Here is a 22503-nt window from a genome sequence, read left to right as displayed (position 1 = left end):
AGAGAGAGAGAGAGACCCAGCTCCCATAGGTTGGTTTTTGGCTTCCACATGCCTTGCATGGAATACACGTGCCCCCTTCCAAACACAAAACAAATAACTGAGATGTTAGAATGGAAGAAAGAGAAAGACTTTGATATTAAGTTACTGTTAGCTATATTTGCTGTAATAATGCAAAGCAAATTTTTTATATATATTATTGGTGCATTTAAATATGTCATAGAAATGAAAAAAAGTCCTTTATTACAGTAGGATTCTCCAGATTGGTACATGTATAGAGAGACTAAATATAATTTTCCATTAAGACATGCTAACTGTCTCAAGTGTACTCAGGCTTACTCCTCAGACATTATGTTTTGAAATATAAGGTTTTCATGAGTAAAGTTAAATATGATACCAAACATTTATATATAGATTCATTAGAATTGTGACATTTATAACTTTGTTATGGGTGGACAGAGTTTTTTCAAAACTCCAGATACTCATCAAAACTTTTTTCATAGGAATAAAAGAAGGGCTTTTGGGGAGTAAGAACATCATATATAATAGGCTTTGCATGATGTATTCTGTACTTAAAGTTCTTTAGACTGCAAAATAAATTCACCATTCATAGAAAAAAAAGTAGACAAAATTTTAGAGTCTGAAATCTTTCTAGATTTCATGAAATCTTGGGACTGTATGCAGTTTCCTTACAGAAATTTCGAGGAATCCCTTGATCATCTTCCATGGAGCAGGCTAGTAATGGACATGGCAGAGACTGTAGTAAATAGATTAGGATCTATTCTGTAAGTAAAATGAGGAAGTATTCTGTAAGTAAAACTTATTCTCATAAGTTCAGTTTAAATACATATCAGAACCTAAAAGGAGATATTTTGTTTTGTGTTCCTCACCTAAATGTGCTAGTTAGTAGTTCTCTGAAGCTGTCTTAAGCAAGCCGTGGCTGAGTTTTTAAGAAGCAGAGAGTAAAGAAATCATGTTTTCAGCAGTATGGCTTTTAAAATTTTGTTAAAGAAGGGTCATCCAAAGACTTTCCCACCTGGGGACCCATCCATATACAGTTACCAAACCCAGACACTATTGTGGATACCAAGAAGTGCTTACTGACAGGAGCCTGATAGAGCTGTCTCCTGAGAGGCTCTGCAAGAGCCTTACAAATACAGAGGTGAATGCTCCCAGCTAGCCATTGGATTGCACAGGGTCTCCAACGGAGGAGTTAGAGAAAGGATTGAGGGAGCTGAAGGAGTTTGTAGCCCCATAGGAGGAACAACAATATCAACCAACCAGACCCCCCAGAGCTCCCAGGAACTAAACCACCTACCAAAAAGTATACATGGAGCAACCATGGCTCCAGCTACATATGTAGCAGAGGATGACCTTGTTGGATATCAGTGGGAGGAGAGGCCTTTGGTCCTGTGAAGACTTGATGCCCCAGTGTAGGAAAATGCCAGGCCAGGGAAGTGGGAGTGGGTGGGTAGGTGGGTGGGGGAACATCCTCATAGAAGCAGGGAGAGAGGAGATGGGATAGGGGGTTGTTGCAGGGGAAACCAGGAAAGAGAATAACATTTGAAATGTAAATAAAGAAAATATCTAATAAAATTTTCAAAATAAAATATCACTTTAAAAAAAATTTTCTCCAGGATATTGATACTTTTGTACCATTTGCTCCAAGGAGAGATTGCCCTGTTAGTTTGTAATGACTCACTGTAAGTGTCATAAGTAACTGCTTTGGCATAGGTACCTGTTCATGGGTCATTTTCTCTCCTCTCTCTCTGTCCCTTTCTCTCTGTGTCTTTCTCCATCTCTGTCTCCGTGTCTCTCACTGTCTCTAAGTCCTATGTAAGTCTTATAATTTCATTACATCCCAGAACTGTTCTTTTTACAGGTTCAGTGAAGGGCTAAGTATATTAATGATTCTTTTCCTGCTATAGGATGCTCTTGAGTTTGCTTTAAAGCTGGTTAGGGTCTTTGGATTCTCCCTTCCTTCCTCCCTCCTCCCCTCCCTCCCTCCTTCCCTCCCTCCCTTTCTCCCTCCCTCCATCCCTCTATCCCTCCCTCCCTCCCTCTACCCCTCCCTTCCTCCCTCTATCCCTCCCTCTATCCCCCCCCCTTTCTTGATTTCCAGCCTCTCTTGGTAAATTCAGTAATGCTTTTGATGGGAATTAATTGAAATCTATCTTTAAAATATGAAAGGGTAGACTTTTAAAATCTGGACCTGTACGTTTCTATCAGCTTTTAAATATCTGGTTCATTTGATTGTTTGTTTGATTGTTTTGGAGACAGGGTCTCACTGTATTGACCAGGTCAGCCTCAAATATACTGAGATCTACCCGTCTCTACCTACCAGAGGCTAGGATCAAAAGTGTACATTGCTACTCTTGGTCTAATTATCTGCTTTTTACTGATAGGAGTAGTTCTATGAACAGATGTGGATTTAGTTCATATCCTATTAAAATGGCTTCTTCATAAATCCTTCAGGCATATTTAGTTTTAAATATTTGAATTTCTTTGAAGAAACCTTACTTGTTCTAGTATCTCATTGCATATTCACATGCATCTGTGGGGAAGTTCAGAATGTCATATTCCAAATCATGTTCTATCAAGTTATTTGTTAAATGTGTTCTATAGCCCTTGAATTATATATTTTCTTTTTTCTTATTTTTTGTTGGTTATTTTATGTATTTATATTTCAGTTGTTATCCTCATTCCCAAGTTTCCCCTCCACAAGCCCCCATCCTCTCGTCCCTCTCCCTGCCTTTATGAGGGTGCTCTCCCCACCCCACCCTCACTCCTCAGTGACCTAGCGTTCCCCTATCCTGGGTCATCAAGCCTCTACTGGACCAAGGGTGTCCCCTCCCAGTGATGCCAGATAAGGCAGTCCTCTGCTACATATCCAGCTGAAGCCATGGGTACCCGCTGTGTACTCTTTGGTTGGTGGGAGGGACTGCTTGGTAGATATTGTTGTTCTTCATTTGAGGTTGCAAACCCCTTCAGCTCCTACAGTCCTTGTCCTAACTTCCCCATTCTGGTCCCTGCACTTAGTCCAATGTTTGGCTGTGTACATCTGCATTTGTATTGGTCAGGAATTGGCAAAGCTTCTCAGAAGACAGCTGTATGAAGCTTCCTGTCAGCAAGCACTTCTTGGCATCTGCAGTAGTGCCTGGGTTTGGTATCTGCATGTGGGATGGATCCCCAGTTGGGACAGTCTCTGGATGGTCTTTCCTTCAGTCTCTGCTCTACTCTTTGTCCCTGTATTTCCTTTAGACAGAATAAATTCTGGGTTAACATTTTTGAAGATGGGTGGGTGGCCCCATCCCTCAACTGGGGGTCCATGCCTAACCTCTGGATATGGTCTCCACAGGTTCTCCCTCCCCTTTGTTGGGTATTTCAGCTAAAGTCATCCCCATGGTGTCCTAGAAGACTCATGCTTTCCTGGCATCTGGGACTTTCTCTTTGCTACCCCAAGTTCCTAGTCCCTCATTGCTACATACCTGTTCATTTTCCTGACCCTCTGTATATCTCCTCCATCTTCTCCCATACCTGATTTTTTCCCTCCTTTTTCCCTCCGCCTCTTCTCTTCCTCCCAAGTCCTTCCTATCCTCTACTTCCCTTGATTATTTTGTTCTCCCTTCTTAGTAGGATTGAAGCATCCACTCTTCGGTCTTCCTTCCTCTTGAGCTTCATGTGGTTCATGAGTTGTATCAGGGGTATTCCAGTCTTGCCTAATATCTACTTATAGTAGATACAGTGGAATAGTGAGTACATACCTCGTGCATTCTTGTTTTGGGATGAAATGTTTTACAGATATCTGTTAAATCCATTTGGTCCATAATTTCTGTTAGCTTCACTATGTCTCTGTTTACTTTGTTTCCATGATCTGTCCATTGATGAGAATGAGGTGTTGATGTCTCCCACTATTACTGTGGGATGTGCAATGTGTGCTTTGAGCTTTAGTAAATTTCTATAATGAATGTGGGTGCCCTTGTATTTGGAGCATAGATGTTCAGAATCGAGGGTTCTTCTTGGTAGATTTTTCTACCAAGAAGTGGTAGTATGAAGTGTCCTTCCTTATCCCTTTTGATAACTTTTGGTTGAATGTCTATTTTCTTTGATATTAGAATGTCTATTCCAGTTTGTTTCTTGGGACCATTTGCTTGGAAAATTGTTTTCCAGCCCTTTACTGTGAGGTAGTTTCTGTCTTTGAAGTAGTCTCTGTCTGTGTGGCTATCTTCTTTTGAGTTTATTGAAAGAAGATTAGTTTCTTGCTTTTTCTAGGGTGTAGTTTCTCTCCTTGTGTTGGAGGTTTCTATTATCCTTTGTAGGGCTTGATTTGTAGAAAGATATTGTGTAAATTTGGTTTTGTCATAAAATATCTTGGTTTCTCTATCTATGTCAATTGAGAGTTTTGCGTGTTATAGTACCCTGGGCTGGCATTTTTGTTCTCTTGGGGTCTGTATGAAATCTGCCCAGTATCTTCTGGCTTTTAGATTCTCTGGTAAGAAGTCTGGTGTAATTCTGATAGGTCTGCCTTTATGTGTTACTTAACCTTTTTCCCTTACTGCTTTTAATATTCTTTCCTTGTTTTGTGCATTTGGTGTTTTGACTATTATGTAAAGGGGGGAATTTCTTTTCTGGTCCAGTCTGTTTGGAGTTCTGTAGGCTTCTTGTATGTTTACGGACATCTCTTTCTTTAGGTCAGGGACGTTTTCTTCTATAATTTTGTTGAAGATATTTACTGGCCCTTTAAGTTGGGAATTTTCATTCTCTTCTATACCTATTATGCTTAGGTTTGGTCTTCTCATTGTGTTCTGGATTTCCTGGATGTTTGGGAGTTAGGAGCTTTTTGCATTTTGCATTTTCTTTGACTGTTGTGTCAATGTTTTCTATGGTACCTTCTGCCCCTGTGATTCTCTCTTCTATCTCTTGTATTCTGTTGGTGATGCTTACATCTATTAATGTTGATCTCTTTTCTAGGTTTTCTATCTCCAGGATTGTTTCCCTTTGTGATTTCTTTATTGTTTCTATTTCCATTTTTAGATCCTGGATAGATTTGTTCAATTCCTTCATCTGTTGGGTTGTGTTTTCCTGTAGTTCTTTAAGCGATTTTTGTGTTTCTTCTTTAAGGGCTTCTAGCTGTTTACCTGTGTTTCCTGTGTTTCTTTAAGGGAGTTATTTATGTCCTTCTTAAAGTCCTCTATCATCATCATGAGATGTGATTTTTAAATCGGAATCTTGTTTTTCCAGCGTGATGGGGTATCCATGACTTACTGTAGTGGGAGAACTGGGTTCTGATGATGCCAAATAGCCTTGGTTTCTCTTGCTTATGTTCTTACAGTTGTCTCTTGACATCTGGTCATCTCTAGTGCTACCTGCCCTGGCTAAATCTGACTGGAGCCTGCCCCTCCTATGATCCTGGTTTTGTCAGAACTCCTCAGGATCCAACTTTCTCTGTGATTCTGTGATCCTGTGATCCTGGGTGTTTTCAGAGCACCTGGGAGTCAGACTCACTCTGGGTGTTGTAAGAGTGGGTGCAGAGCCAGCACCCCAGGTCTGTTCTGGGTGCAGGTTCAGACCAGAAGGAATCTGTGCCACTGGTTGGGTGGGGCTTCCTGCATCCCTGGATCCTGGGGGCCCCAGTTACTCCAGGTGTTGGGGCAGATGTTTTGGTCCCTTCACCTGTGATCCTGGGCAAGTTAGAGCACCTGGGAGTTGCGTTTCCTCTGGGTGCTGTGCGACTGGAGAAGAATTCATCTTGTTTGGAATATTGTTAGGACTTACAATGTTCCAAAAATGAACTGTGCATAATAATGTGGTTTATCTGTTTTTGTAAGTATTTTAAGATAGAATTATAGGTATTTGTATTCTAATACTAGTGTGTTTTTGTAATTATTTTCCTTTTATGAACTTGAGATTTCTGCATACTGAGTTTCTGTTACCTTTTGCTACCCGAATAGGGAGTTCTGCATTCCTGGTGTAACGTACATCACTTATTGTGGCTACAAGACCAGGAACCTGTGCCAGCTGACTATCTCAACTTTAGCTGTGTGTCCTGTACTCAGTAATGCAGCAGATCATGAATCCTTGTACACGCCTGCAGTCAGGAATATGTTGGACAAACAGCACTTCTGCAGTGTTTGACATAAATCCTTAATACAAGCATAAATTTTTGAACATACTTTGAAAATATGTCTAAACATACTCCAAGCAGCAGCTTGACATTCAACATGTTCATGTCCTTCCCTTACTCCATTTCCTTCCTGTCCTCAAAAAAGTGAGACGGGTACAAACTGTGAGAAACAGTCCTTATGAACAGTGCTGTGACAAGTTGGTGTGCCAGCTCAGTGTGCAAGCCTGTACTCCAGCACTTAGTCAGGAGAATGGACAGGAAACTTGAAACAACAGATGATTGAAGCAGAAGTGAGAGAAGTGGAAATGGAAATGAAACTGTGAATAACTCAAACCTTGGCTTTGGGCCCTTTGCTGTCAATCATTCGGTCTACAATGGTTGAAGGACTGGTGATACTGAGCATTATTACTATTATTATTATTATTATTATTATTATTATTATTATTGTTGTTGTTGTTGTTGTTGTTGTTGTTGTTTTTCAAGACAGGATTTCTCTGTGTAGCTTTGGCTGTCCTGGAACTCACTCTGTAGACCAGGCTGGCCTTGAACACAGAAATCCACCTGCCTCTGCCCCCCAAGTGCTGGGATTAAAGGCGTGTGCCACCACTGCCCAGTGATACTGAGCATTATTTGCAGGTCTATTTTTGTTATTCTGAATTAATTTTCTATTTTAAAAATTAAACAGCAACAGAAAAAGATAAAATATATTCATTACCTGTAGCTTATAGCACATGTTGATCTTTGCCTCTGTGCTTCTACTTATATATTATAGTAAGAACAGTAAGTCAGATCAATTTGAAATCCCCCAGTTTCCCTTTTTTTGTTTTGTTTTGTTTTGTTTTGTTTTTTGGTTTTTCGAGACAGAGTTTCTCTGTGTAGCCCTGGCTGTCCTAGAACTCACTCTGTAGACCAGGCTGGCCTCGAACTCAAGAAATCCGCCTGCCTCTGCCTCCCAAGTGCTGGGATTAAAGGCGTGCGCCACCACCGCCCAGCCCCAGTTTCCCTTTTTAGCAGTCTGTTTCTCTGCAGAGACATGGCCTACTCTGACATATTTTGTCCTCCCTTACTATGCTTTTTAATTCCTCCCAGCTAACCTCCTTCCTTTCCTCTCCCCATTTTGTTGCCTGCGTTACCCAGAGTAGCTTTTAACTCATGATTTTCTTATCTTGGTCTCTCAATTAGCCAGGATTACCACACCCAACATGAAACCCCGCAAAGAATTTGTGGGGAATATTTTGTGTGCCCTACCCCAGTCCAACCACTTGATCTTATTCGTTGAATCACCAGGACCACACAAAACTGCCAGTTCTTTGAACTTTTACATTGGTACAAGGTGTATGTCTATAAGTGCTGCATTGGTTCACCTCAGTCTGTCTCCTCTAATTCTCTCAGATGTTCACTGGAGCAAGTGGGATGATCTGTTCCTTAGAGGAGACAACCGAGAAGATGAAATCTATGTAATTGGCCGACCTTATAAGAGAGGCACTATGGAAATCCAGATCACCTTCTACCCTTCTAAATCTGTACCCCAAACATCCAGCAATCCATGAACACTCTAGTAGGAGTTCCCTTTCCTGTTCCTGGTACGCAGTATCTAACAGGAGCAGTTTAAGTGGTTATTGGTTCTTGTTCACAAAATGTGCAGGAAGTTTCTAAGTGTTGTTTCTCTTCTGTCTTCTAGGCAGAAAATCTGGTGTATTAACTGTGAAAATTCTAGAGCTACATGAGGAATGCAGCCTGCAAGTTGCAGTATGTGAGCAGTTAGCAGGGCCTCCAATCACCAGCCCTCCCAGAGGAATAGCTCCTAGAGCAGGAGTCTACCTGAAGGTTCTCTTTACCAGAGAGACTGCAGACCACTTAATGGGGCATCCCCAGGACGTCATTCACATCTTCCCTCCTTGGTGAGTGTAAAGCACTGAGTCTTCCAGCCGTCAGCTAAGTGAGGAAAGCCAGGATCCACCATAGGTTTTATGTGACAGAAGTACTAAATGTGTCCTTCTGCCAGTAGAGGTTTTATAATTTGGACTTTGCAAGTAAGGAAAACAACCATATGAGGATTCTTGCCTAAGAGGTATGTTGTGTCATCTGAGATTTTTTATTTATTCTTCCTCTTGGGGAAATAGGTGGAGTAGGAGATCTTGTATGACAATACAGATTAATTTTTCTTTTTCTTGCCAGTCATTTAAGAGGGAAGTATAAAAAAGAACAGATTAAAACATGATATAGTTTAAACTGCAGGAACATAAATAATCATTACTGGATCAGAATGTATCAACAACATGAATGCTAATGTTTGCTTTCTTTTGTGTGTCATATTAGTTTTTTATTATGAAAAAGTCAACTTTATTGCTTTTGCTGGAAAATAATTATTAACCTTATTAGTTATTATAAAAAATTTTATGTATGAGATTTGTAGATTAGGGGTTGACTACAGATGTTAATCATTAAGCTTACCTTCCATAGGAGATCTTTCTAGAGCGCCATAGCCGTGGTCATTTAGAGTCTGCAGTGACCTCTCATGGTTCTTAGATCACTTGTGAAATGGCTCAGGCTACTTGTGGATACCGCTCCTAGCGTGTTTCCTTCTTACACCTTTCCTCATTCTTTTCTCCTCCTCAGTATTTTTTGTTTGTTTTTGTGTGTGTGTGGGGGGGGGTTGCCATCTAATTGGAGTATAGACTTAAAAGGACAGTGGCAGAAAGTCTTGTATTTGCTCCAGAAATGGCATGTGAAGTCAAAAAAAATTTTAATGCTATGGAAAGCCATAGGAGATGAATTTTGTCTCAAGGAAGAGAATTCAGAATGCTTGCGTGTAGCCAGGCCCCACGGCAGCACATTTTAATGCTGTCACTAGGCAACTCAGCAAACCTACAGACATGAAAGTAATTGAAATAAAGGTAATGTCATGAAGTTCCCCAGAGTCGCTTGGTGTTTCTGTCTTTAAATAGCCATCTCAAAAGAGAGCAGGGTTAGGGATTGAGCTCAGTGCTGACACACAGGCTTCATTCAGTCTCTAGTATTAGCAGAGAGATATAAGTTGGGTAGCTAAGAGGAAAAGAAGGAGAGTGGGAGAGGAAGGAGGGTAGGAAGGAGGAGTGAGAGAGAACAAGTTAGACATATAAATATAATCAATAACTACAAACACATGAAAGAAGTTTATTCTTCTAAGTGTTAGTGAAGCCCAAGAAGACACAGCATTTGGATGTTCCTAAATATTACTAAGACCTTCAGTGTATACTTTCCTTTGTTTAAATGGCTTGGTTAGCTCTTCATCATAATTACTTTTCTAGTTCTGTGATATGACACCTAAGAAAGCATAAAAACAGTGTTTATTGGAGGCTTCTAGTTTCGGAGGGGTAGAGTTCATTGCCATTATGGTGGAGAGCATGGCAGCAGGCAGTTACGGTACTGCTCAGCAGTAGCTGAGAGCTCACATACTAAGACACAACAAGACAGACTCAGAAGGGAAGGCGTCTTTGAAACTTCAAAGCTCATCACAGGTGACACACCTTCTCCAACAAGGCCACATCTTCTAATTCTTCTCTATCAGTTCTACCAACTAGAGACCAAGTATTCAAGTGTATGAGCTTACGGAGGCCATTCTCATTCAAACCATCACACCCTTAAAATCTAAACAGTCTAAATAGCCATCAACATGGTGTAGACCAAATTATTCTCTGCACATTTCTGAAATGTACACTAAGTGAATTCAATGATAGTGATATATAATATCTCCATTTCTAGAACAATGTCCCTATCACAAAGAACGTTCCTTAGTCAAGGTTCCCAAGAGGAGTGGCCATAAAGTTCCTCAACACAGGGCACAGTCCAGGTATGCAGGGCTGTGTGCGTAGTACTACTTAGCTCTGCCGGGCTGTGTGAGCAGTACTACTTAGCTCTGCTGAGCAGCACTACTTAGCTCTGCCGGGCTGTGTAAGCAGTACTACTTAGCTCTGCCGGGCTGTGTAAGCAGTACTACTTAGCTCTGCTGGGCTGTGTGAGCAATACTACTTTTTACTTTAGTCTCCTCTCCTTAGCAGCAGATAAGTTCCCAGGAGCTGCTTACTCTGTTGAGGTTCCTTAAGAAAATGCTACATTATCTTGTTAAACAATAGAAATTTGTTTCTTCTAGTTATAGATGATGATGGTCAAGATCAAGGTACCAGCAAAATAGATTTCCTTTGAATCTTCTCTCCTTGGTTGTTGAAACATAATTAACTTGGTGTATCTATCCCTTGTGTCTGTCCCTGGTGTCTATCCATGCACAGATTTCTCTTTTTTTTAAGGACTTGTCAAAATCATTGAGCCCAACATGCAGGCCTCACTTAAACCTAATTACCATTTAGTGCCCTGGGCCTGGAGCTTCAACACAGGAGTTTCAGAGGGACTTAGTTCAGTCTTTATCCCAATCATAAGAGCAAACACATTTTCTGTTGAGTAGCTTAATTCTTCAGCCAGGTAAATCTGCTGGTTTTTCTGTCTCTAAGTGGTCTAAAGGATCTTAAATAGCAATGTTCTAAATAACTTTCTGAACTGTGTTATGTTTTCTATTATTGAGACTTGGAATTACTTTAACATTTTAAAAATTTTATATATATATATATATATATATATATGGAGAGTGTGTGTGCATATGACTGCAGTTTTCCTCACAGGCCATGAAAGAGAATCAGATTTCTGAGAACTGCCCCACAACTCTTATAGGCAGTTGTGAGCCACCCTACCTGGGTGCTGGGAATTTAACTTGGGTTCTCTGGAAGAGCAATAAGAATTCCTAACTGCCAAGCCATCTTTGTAGTCTTACAAATCGTAATGGTCTCCCACTGTTGCAAAGAGAAGATTTCTTCATAAGGTTATAAAGACAAATGTTTATAGATTATTGTTAGGAACTATGCTATTTTAATAAAATAGTAGATGTAGAGTCTCCTTCAATAACCATGACTTCACCAGCACTGTGAAGGTTTTTAGTACCAGGCAACGGTCTCTTTCTTGTTAAGCAAGTCTTAAAATCTAATTAGAGAACAATCAGATAATGACAAAAGGAATGCAGAAGAGGATACAAGTGATCTAATAAGGAAGTGGGAAAGAGACCTCCTTGACAGAGAGGGAGGAAGCTAAAATGACAACGCAGATGGCTGAAAATCCACAAGGAATCATACCACTAGTTGTAGCATATATTAATAAAAAACAAATCCACACTATCTCTGGCTAGGCACTGGCCTGCAGTCTCTGTCTCTTCTTAGCCTGGCACATAGGCGGAGACCGCATTTTTTTCCCTTTAGCCAAAGCCTGTCCCGCCAAGGTAGGCTCTGCCTATTTGAAGCCCGGAAATGACTCTCACCATCTTGTGGTTGGTTGCTGCCAAATCTGCTCCGCACTCCCAAATTCCCGTGGCTAGCTGGCCTGTACTTCTTGCAAACCTACGCCCTACCATAGTTACTTTTCTCTTGGAGCCTGATCAGGGATCTGCCATGGATCTCAGTTGAATCACCCCGAGAAAGAAAACACCAGACAATCTTAGTTTAACATCAACAGATAACACAATCGCTGGGTGCAGAACCTAGCATCCTAATCTCCCCAAATCTTCTGGTGGCGGATCCAGGACCCAGCACTAACAGCCTCCGGCCTCCTACATGTTGGTTGTCTTGTTCCAGTTGTCCAAAAGCAAGTTTCTTTCTCCTGAGTTGCCTCTTCCTCTTCCTGACCTGAAAGTCCTGCCCCCTCACCCAGTGATTGGTTTCCTGTGGTCTTTATTATCCAATCAATTAGGGAAAAAATTCCATTACAATTAGCTATTTACTTAAAATAGTATAATGTACACAATTCAGGTAGAAGCATACTACTGTGCATGTAGGCTTATCCCTGCCTTGCTGGTTGTTGATATGCTTCATAAGCATACTAGTGGATAGCACTGTAGGCTGCATCTGTCCTTTGGAAGCTTGCATGGTGCATTTTGGTACTGTGAAAGCTAGTCTTCAGGAAGGAGGCACTCAGGTTAGTTCTACCCACAGTCTCTCTCTTATGTTCATTTATCTTTTTAGCCCAAAATAATGCTTAATAATGCTTCCTGTACTTTTCCTTGTTTTTTTTTTTCAATATATAAAGAATTTTAGACTTTTTATTAATGAAAACTTTTCTTCCTCTTTCAGTGATGGCAAATGAGTTTCCTGGGTAGTATTAGTAGGTAGCTCGTGTTGGTGTTAGTATAGTGGGTAGAAACTAGTAGTTGATGTTGTGTAGGTTCCTGGCATGGTCTTTCAGGACTTGGAATGCAATCCCCAGGCTCTTCTAGCTTCTGATGTATTCTGTGAGAAGTCAGCTGTTACTAGTGGGGTTTCCTTCATCGGTGACTTATGTTTCTTTTCTCTTGTACTTTCTTTGTTCTAAATACTTAAAGTTTTAAATATTATTTGCTGTGGGGATTTTCTTTTTCGGCCTTGTCTATTTAGTGTTTTTCTGTGACTCTTGTGTTCATACAGATGTATCTTTCTTTAGTTTGGAGTAGTTTTCTTCTATAACGTTGCTGAAGGTCTGGTCTATGCAATTGACTTGGGATTTTTCCTCATCCATTCCTATAATTAGAAGACTTGGACTTCCCATGGTCTCACAGATGTCCTTTGTTCATTTCTTTTTGTTTCTTTTCTGTTTTTTTGTTTATTTGTTTGTTTGTTTTGCAGAACAGGGTTTTTCTGTGTAGCCCTGGCTGCTCTGAAACTCACTTTAAAGACCAGTCTGGCCTTAAACTCACAGATATTGTCTGCCTCTGCCTCCCAAGAGCTGGGATCAAAGGTGTGTGTCATCATGCCCAGCTTGTGTTGCTTTTCTGTATTTTATTTTATTTTTTTATGTTCCTTGATATTTTGATTTGAATCCTCTATTTTATCTTTGAGACTTTCTGCTTGATTCATTTCTAGTTGTTCCTTTGCATTTTCTAGTTAGACTATTGGGTTTTTCAATTCCATCTTCATTTTGGCTTGAGTCTTCTTCAGTATTTCTATCTCTATTGAATTTCATTTTCAGATCTTTGATTCTTTGTCATTTCTATCAACCTCATGTCTGTATTGTTTTTGTCATTGTACAAGGAGAAGAGTTAAGTCTTTCTTGAATTATTTTTATGGTGTGTGTGTGTGTGTGTATGTGTGCGGGTGTTTATTTTTAAAATTCCTTGAATTCTTTGAGGAAATTTATGATGACTCTCTTAATGCTTGTGTCCTGGAGTTGATCTGGATCATTCTCCTTAGCAAGCATTTGGGTAAGCTGGTAGGTTTTGAAGAACATACTGGCTTGATCTTTAATAATCTTGGTATTTCTGCCATGAGATCCAGGCATGAGGACTTCATTAGTTTTTAGTACATTATAGATGAAGCAGGGTCAAAGAAGAGAGAAGTTGTAGGGGTGGGATCAGCCTAGAACAGCAGTTCTCAAACGTGCAGGTTGAGGGGTCACCTAAGACCATCAGAAAACACAGAAGTTTACATTACTTCATAACAGAACCAAAATTTCAGTTGTAAGTAGTAACAAAAATGAAATTTTTTTGTTGTTATATAGTGGTTTCATCGTGAGGTTTACAGCAATAGGAAGGTTGAGAACCACTGGGTCTAGAGGTTGGAAATGTCTTTGGTAGGACAGAATCAGGTAGACCGAGGAGACAGGACTGCTATACAGGGTGTGTAGATGGCGGGGAAGGAAAGATGAGGCTGCTACAGGAAAGATGTTCAAAAGTCATAGAGCAGGCTAGATTCTGGAGGAGGGTGTGGGGTATATGGGGATAACCATCTTCACAATATTAATCCTGCTGAGCTTTGGGGAGTCCTAATTTTCTGATATCTTCAATTTTTTTCTTGAATGTTATAGAGCAGTGGTCAACCTTCCTAATGCTGCAACCCTTTAACCTTAACCCTTTTTCCTCATGTTTTGGTGATCCCCTAGCCATAAAATTATTTTTGTTGTTACTTCGTAATTGTAATTTTGCTAATGCTGTGAATAGTAATGTAAATAATTTTGGAGATAGAAGTTTGCCAAAGGGTTGTGACCTTCAGGTTTGACCAAACCTCAGCACAGGTTGAGAACTGCTATCTTGGAACGTTTTGTTTGTTTGTTTGTTTGTTTGTTTATACAAGTGTTTTACTTCCTTAGTTGGAGGTACCCCAAGATTTTTTTTTTTGAGAGAGAGAGTTGTGAAAGATGTTTTCCTCCCTCTGATTTATTTTTTGTTGTGTGTCGTGTGTGGTTGTGGTGGTGGTGGTGGTGGTGGTGTGTGTGTATGTGTGTAAGCTTTGGATTTTTTGTGTGCTAACTTTGAATCCTGCTATTTTGCTTTAAAGTGTTTATCAGCTATAGAAGTTTCCTGAAGACTCTGTAGGATCTTTTCTGTATAAAATTGTATCATCTGCAAGTACAAATACTTTGACTCCTTGTCTTTGTTATTGAATCCCCCTTTATAGATATTCATCTATAAATTTTTTCTTACATCTGGTTTTGATATCAGGATAATGCTTCATAATAAGTATTTGGAAACAGTCCTTCATTTTGTATTTTATGAATAGTCTGATGAATGTTAGTGCTTCTTTGAAGTCTGGTAGAATTTTGTGCTGAGTTCATTTGGCCCTGCGCTTTTTCTGGTTGGGAGATTTTAATTATTCCTTCTATCTCAGTAGGACTTACTGGCCTATTTTAATAATTACTTCATCCTGATTTAACTTAACACATTTTATATATCTAGAAATCCATCAGTTTCCTTTAGGTTTTCCAATTTGGTGAAATACAGGTTTTAAAGTGATGTCCTTATAATTATCTGGATTTCCCTTGTCTGTTGTACCTTTCATCTCTAGTTTTATTAGTTGGGATCCTCCTAACTTTACAAATTGAATAAAATTTTGTCACTTATCTAAATGTTTTTCCAAATAACAAACTCTTAGCTTTAAATGTTATTGTTTCTATTTCATTAATCTCAGCCCTGAGTTTGATTATTTTGTGTTGCTGTAGTTTATTAATCCATTCTAATCTCCCTGGCTGCAGCATGACTTCCTTGCTACCGGCCCCAATGCTCTGGATTCTGGAATCACACACACATACACATACACACACACACACACACACACACACACACACACACAGAGCCTGATATTTAAAATGGCTTAATTCAGCTCAGTGGCTGGGCCACTCCCAAATCTCTACATTGTTAATATCTCCCCTCTGATACTCCTGAATTATTACTTACTAAAATCTATATTCTATCTTTGCTACCCTATACCCCATTGGAGGGGGGGGGTCCCCTGGGGCTACACTTCTCTGGCTCTTACATGATTGTATATGCTCTCTTCTGCAGCTCTCAAGCCTGATCCTCGTGTTTCCCCAGCATGGTGGTTCTAAATCCTTCTCTTCCCTTGGTTCCCTTGCCCAGGAAATCTAAAGTCCTGCCTCTGCCTCCCTGCCTCCAGCTACATTAGTTACAATCAACTAGGGACAGGGACCTGCATAACCTTAAATTTGGTATTCTTTTATAATTTTTGGGAACCCAGTTAACATAATACAAGTATTAAATCCACAATAATTTTGTCCCCTCTAATTTTGGAGGAGGGTGCTGTTTCTTCTTGTTTTTCAAAAGCTCTCAAGTGTATCATTACATTATTAATAGATCTCTTCAGGTTTTTGATGTAGGCATTTAGTGCTATCAGTGTTCCTCTCATCATGTCTGACAGGTTTGAGTATATTGTGATTTCATTTTCATTCAATTCTAGGAAATCATTTCTCTCTTGATTTCTGCCTTCATCTAATTTCCATGCAATATATGCTGTTTAGCTTCCAGGAGTTGCTGTTTTCTGTTTTCTATTGTTGCTGTCCAGCTCTAATTTATGATGGTCAGAGAGAATGCAGAGTGTTACTTCAATTTTTTTTATCTTTGTTGAGATTTCCTTTGAGGTCAGTCTTGGGAAAATTTGGTGAGCTCCTGAGAAGTAAATGTGTACTGAAGTCTTGATTGGAGTGCTTTGTAGTTATCTATTAGGTTCATTTGTTTGTGATACTGTTCTGGTTAGTTTTTGTTGTTATCTTGACACAGGCCTGGGTTATCTAAGAAAAAGAACCCTCAAGTAAGGAAATGTCTCAATTACATTATCTTGCAGGAAAGTCTGTAGGGCACTTTCTCAGTTAGTGATTGAGTTAGAAATGCCCAGCCATTGTGGGTAGTGCTACCCCTGGGGTGGCCCTTGGAGGTAAAAGAATGATAATTGATCATGAACCTTGGGGTCAAGCCTGTAAGCAGTACTCCTTATGAAAATCTTGTTCTCCTCAAGTTGCTTTTGGTCATGGTCTTTATCATAGCAATATAATGCAAACTATAATAGATGCTATTTAAATCCAGAGTTCCTATATTTGCTTTTCATCTGGATGACCTATCTAGTAAGAACCAGGCATTAAAGACACCCACTCTCACTGTGTTTCAGTCTAGTGTGTGATCTTAGATCTAAATGGTGTTTCTTTTGTAAAATTATATACTTTTGCATGGTGTGTGTACTGGCCACTTTTATATCAACTTTACACAAACTAGAGTCATTTTGGAAGAGAGACCCTCAAATGACAAAATTCTCCATCTCAATTGGGCAATTGAGAAGTCTAAAGGACATTTTTTTGATTGATGGATGATCTGGGAGTTTCGAGCTCATTGTAGGCAGTTCCGCCCCTGAACAGATGGTCCTGGATGTAGAAGAAAGCAGCCTGAGCAAGCCTTGGTAAGAAAGCCAGTAAACAGTGTTCCTCCATGGCCTGTGCATCACCTCCTACATCAAAGTGCCTACCTTGAATTCCTGCCCAGACTTTTTTGAATGATAAACTAGAAGCTGTAAGATGAAATAAACTCTTTCCTTCATAAGTTGCTTTTGGTCATGGCATTTTATCGCAGCAATAGAAACTCTAACTAAGACAGTACGTAAATATTAAAATTGTAGTATCCTTTTGGTAGATTTTCCCTTTATGAGTACATGGTGTACCTCCCTATCTCTTCTGATGAGTTTTGGGTTGAAGTCCATCTTGTCAAATATTAAAACATCTAGATCTTAAATTTCCATCCTTTTAACGTAAAGTGGTATCTGTCTGTTGCTATGATAGATTTCTTAGAAGTAGCAAAAAGAAACAAAGCTATAAGACACATAATATTTATAAAAGTATCATCAAGTCCATTTTCTATTGGCCACTTACTCCTGAGGTTGTACAGATTTTAGCACACATACAGAACTAAAGAGAGATCAAGAGGGATACAAATAGGAAATGAAGAAATCAAAGTATTCTTATGTGCAAATGATATGATTTTATACATAAAATGCACTAAAAATTCCACCAGGGAACTTCTACATCTCATAAACACTTTCAGTATACTAGCAGGATACAAAAATTAATTCAGAAAAATTAGCAGCCTTTGTATATACAAATGACAAATTAGCTGTTAAAGAAATTTTAAAAAAGCACCTTTTCACAAAGACATCAAAAGTGTGCATGTATGAGAGCATGCGCATGCACAAGCGTGTGGTGCAGGAGGGGAGAGGGAGGGATAACTGTAACCAACCAAGTGAAAGACTTGAATTAAAAAGAAAGAAAAAACTCTTGGCATTAAAGAAAGAACTAGATGAAGACATCAGAAAATTGAAAGATCTCCCATGCTAATAGATCGATAGATTAGTATTATGAACATGGCCATCCTGTTAAACATAATTTAGTTTCAACCGTCCGCATCAAAATGCCAGCATAATTCTTCGCAGAAATTGACAAGCAATGTTCCTCAAACATTGCTCCAGAGCCAAACTATGCATCTCGGCAAACTTTTATGCAGTTAGAATCTTGATTCTGCATCAACAGAGCTTCACTTAGAGTTTTACATTTCCACCATCAATTAGGTTTTTATTTCATATCCACCACAACAGAGTGAAAGCTGGAGGGAGGCAAAGTTGTCCGTTCTCCTTCATGGTCCATGTGGACTTACCCTAAGTTTTCTTCTTCCTCATTATTTAATATGATGTTCTCTTAGTCTCCTTTCTGAATTTTGTATTACACCTACACTTAACACCTATTGACATATATAATCTATCAGTTGCATCTACATGTAAGGCAGAATGTACAGGTGTGTTGCTTTTGTTTTGTTTGTTTTTCCCCTTTCAGAGTTTTGCTCACCTCAGAAAGCTCTCAGATTTTGGAAAATTGCCAGAGTCTATAAAAGTTAACTAATGTATGTGATTCTTGTTTTAATATTAATTTTATTGAATCAGTATCCAAGAATGAGGTTAAATAATTAGAATGTAGGAGTCTAACTCACTAGAAAGATGGTCTCAGTGCTTGCTACATGGCCTAACACAAAGGAGTGGCTTAATAAAGGTATCCAGCAAGCGAGTGTACATTTCCGACAGTTTCCTCACCAAGTTCAGAAGCAATAAACAGTACTAGCCATGCTATTTATTATACTTTGAGATCAGTGATACCTTGAAGGACAGATGTATCTGTCCCTATAAAGTCACTTTGGGAGGCCATTTGTCCATTTCTTTGGAGCAGCTGTGAATTGTTTGTAAGGTCAAAGGAGATAGTTCATCTCTCATGGAGTAGGCTTTTTGTACGGGTTCTGCCCTTGAGTCCACTAGGACTTGAGTGCTACAGGACAATGCAACTGTGAGAGATGGTCAGCAACTCTGGCCATGAAAAGCTAAAGAGTAGAAGCCAAGTATTGAAACACAGATCCCTCTTTTCATTGTAGTCTTTCACTGAGAAGTACTGCTCTAAAAGACATCATTGGGAAAGCTGGTATACTTTGAACATAAACTGCATATTGGATTATAATATTGTTTCCATCTCAAATGTTTTCATTATACTGGGGCTTTACAAAGGAAAGCTGTGTACTTCAGAGTATATCTAAAAGTATTTAGAGTTTAATTGTGTAGTATTTACAGGCTATTCTCTGTAATTCCACAAATCAGTAACAGTTGTAACTACAATGACCACAACTATATATTATTTATTTGGAAACAATGACAAAGCTTACTTGTTGCAGGAAATAATAAAAACATCGAGCCGGCATTTCCCTCCCTAGTGCCAGCAACTCTCAGCCTCATCGGTCTGGTTGGCCATGCACTGGCAAACAATGGCCGACCTGTTTTTATCTCATAGAGACTCTGACTCAGAACTCCACAATCTCTCCACCCAGCTCTCTAGGTTCCCACTGGCAGTTGCTACCACGATGACAACCCCATGCTTCAAATGCCCCACTGCCTTTGTGGTACATATCTGGCAAACCCATGCTTTGCTGCTGTACCTTTCTCTCTTGAACCCAGATGAGCCAAGCACTGCATGAAGGAAAATGCCACACAAACTCACAGTTCAGAAACAATGGTAACTCAACCTCTGGGCACAACAACTAAAATCTAATCTTGTAAACCTTATTAAAATCTGATTCCTCTGGTGGTGAATCCTTGCGGATCATCCATGATTCCAGGAAACTCTAGCAGCTACATCTTACCCCTCTCTTTCCTGTTTCACAAAGGACCTAATTCTCTCCTTCTTCCTCTCTTCCTCCATCCAACCCAGAAGTCCTACCTACTCACCCACTGATTGGCTTCTTTATTCATTAGGGGATTGGTTCACAAGAACAGCACCAGGCCTATCCATAACACTTACTATTCATTAATCTAGGAAAATACAAAGGAATTTTTTTTCATAGTCTATATTTTCTTTTATTGCTTTTTTTTTTTAACAATCTAGTTGTTGCCTCTTTTCTAGTCCTCCCTCCCATAGTTCCTCATCCCATTCCTCCTTGCTACTGCCTCCAAGAGGATGTCTCCCACCCATCCATCTCTGTCAAGCCTCCCAACTCCCTAGGGCCTCAAGTCTCTCCAGGATTAGACACATCTTGTTTGCCTGAGGCCAGACCAAGCAGTCTTCTGCTGTATATGAGTCAGGGGCCTCTAACCAGCGAGTGTATGCTGCCTGGTTGGTGGCTCAGAGTCTGAGAGATCTTGGGGGTCCAGGTGAGTTGAGATTGCTGGTCTTCCTATGTGGTAGCCCTCCTCCCCAGCTTTTTCCAGACTTTCCCTAATTCAACTACAGGGGTCCCTGACTTTGGTCCAATGGTTGGGTATAAGTATCTGCATCTGTTTCAGTCAGCTGCTTGTTGAGCCTCTCCAAGGGCAAGCATTCTAGGCTCCTTTCTATAAGCACACCATAGCATCAGTAATAGTGTCAGGCTTTGGAGCCGCTCCCCTTGAGCTGGATCCCAATTTGGGCCTGTCACTGGACCACATTTCCCAGAGTATCTTCTCCATTTTTGTCCCTGTACTTCTTTTATAGGAACAATTCTGGGTCAGAGTTTTTGACTGTGGAATGGCAATTCCGTCCCTCTACTTTATGCCCTGTCTTTCTAGTGGAGGTGGACTCTACAAGTTCCCTCTCCTTACTGTTGGACATTTCATCTAAGATCCCTACCTTTGAGTCCTGAGAGTTTCTCACCTCCCAGGTCTCTAGTACATTCTAGAGGGCCTCCTCCCCTCACCCCCAAGATTACATATTCCCATCCATTCTGCTGACCCTCATGGCTTCTCTCTTGTCTCCTCCCACCCTCAATATCTGATCATGTTCCCCTTTTCCCTCCCCTTCCCCTCTCCCATTCAGATCCCTCCATCCCTCTGCCTCCTGTGATTGTTTTCTTCTCTCTCCCAAGTGGGACTGAGGCATCCTCACTTGGGCCCTTCAGCTTGTTAACCTTTTTGAGTTCTGTGGACTGTATCCTGGGCATTCTGTACTTTTTGGTTAATATCCACTAATTAGTGAGTACATACCATGCATGTCCTTTTGAGTATGAGATACCTCACTCAGGATGATATTTTCTAGTTTCATCCATTTTCCTGCAAAACTCATGATGTCCTTACTCTTTTTTTTTTTTTTGATTCAAGTTTTATTGCATTACGATGAGAAAAATTACATGTTTCAATTTATCTGAATTTGGTAACATTTAAAGACATATTTTAAGTAAATAGAATTAAATCACATTCTTGTTTCCCTTTTGTACCCCAACTCATCCCAGAGACCCTTCTTCAATACCTATAATATCTATTTTTGTCATATTCCTTAAAATTTATAAAATATTATAACAATAAAAATGAGTATTATAAAATTTGATATTTTAACAACAATCAACAGTCTTATGTAGATGCTTGTCTACAGCAATACTGTAAATACATATATTTTTCTCAACATAAATTTTAAATAACTCCAAACATATTAACTATATATTTCAAAATAATACATCACTATTAGTATTTTCTTAAATGAACATAAATATATAAAGTCTTTTTGTTTGTTTGTTTGTTTGTTTTATATTTAGTAAAGCTTAAAATCTTGGCTCTTGGGGGTTGGAGAAATGGCTCAGCAGTTAAGAGCACTGACTGCTCTTCCAGAGGTCCTGAGTTCAATTCCCAGCAACCACATGGTGGCTCACAGCCATCCATAATATGGATGCAATGCCCTTTTTCTGGGGTATCTGAAGACAGCTACAGTGTACTCCTATACATAAAATAAATAAATCTTTAAAAAAAAATCTTGGCTCTGACTGTGGTGCAAGCTCAAAATAAGAACAATTTTTAGACATTAGATTTCATTGTAATAAGGCTGTACTTCAGTGACCCTCAAATCACCAAAAGATTTTACCTCCATTGTAGCTAAGCTAAGAGTTGACAGTTCTCCTGCGCCAAGATTTGTAGGCACGATTTTTGGATACAGACTTCCTGCAATGGTCGAAGCTATTTGACTTGAGTGAGTGACTTTATTCTCAGCCCACAGAGAACAGGTTACATTCATTTAAGAAATGGTGTATGTATTAAGATGGTCAATCCATAAAGTCATTCACAAACTGTTTCAATGAACAATGGTTCTGCTTGGAGGGTGGCATAGACATTAGGTGAGGGTAAGAATCTGGTTCCTTGGCTGTGATAATTTGGAAAAGCATTCATCTCAGAAAAAAAGTGTAACTTATAAAGTCCTCTTCTTCAAACTTGATACAAGAGTTACAAGTGTCAAGCAAAGCATTCAGTCTCACTCTTTGTGGTTCTCTTAGATGCCACCTGCCAATTTACTTGTCTATGTTTCTTTTTGGTATATAAACACTTTTGAAATATGTAAGCTGTTCTGAAAACCATAGTGTAGTATAAAAACATGAAATAAACAATACTACTAATAGAGAGACTGAGATACGAGAAGCAAGATTTCAAAACTATTATGTTGTACACAGCAAGGCACTGTCATGTACAGACAAGCAGAAAGTGTATATGGATTGCACAATATTGAACCTATTTCTCCAATTACCAAATTAGAGAGACCATTGGATAACAGTCAATAAATTTCTAATTCCTCAT

At 39.5% G+C, this 22503-nt stretch overlaps 1 protein-coding gene across 5 annotated transcripts in view; it reads left to right on the top strand.

The window, feature by feature from the left end:
* The window catches only part of Spidr (scaffold protein involved in DNA repair), a 254641-nt gene that overhangs the window by 102476 nt on the left and 129662 nt on the right, over positions 1 to 22503 (top strand). For 4 of the 5 annotated variants that reach the window (XM_031363195.1, XM_031363193.1, XM_031363192.1 and 1 more), the window contains exon 8: positions 7803 to 8022. In XM_031363195.1, the coding sequence (XP_031219055.1) occupies positions 7803 to 8022 (220 nt within the window). Of the gene's footprint in view, positions 1 to 7547; positions 7705 to 7802; positions 8023 to 22503 lie in introns of those variants that run through there. The other variant, XM_031363196.1, reaches the window with a different exon arrangement.

This window comes from Mastomys coucha, unplaced genomic scaffold (genome assembly GCF_008632895.1).
Source record: "Mastomys coucha isolate ucsf_1 unplaced genomic scaffold, UCSF_Mcou_1 pScaffold12, whole genome shotgun sequence".
Lineage (NCBI taxonomy): Eukaryota > Metazoa > Chordata > Mammalia > Rodentia > Muridae > Mastomys > Mastomys coucha.
This window is presented reverse-complemented; position numbering and strand designations above follow the sequence as displayed.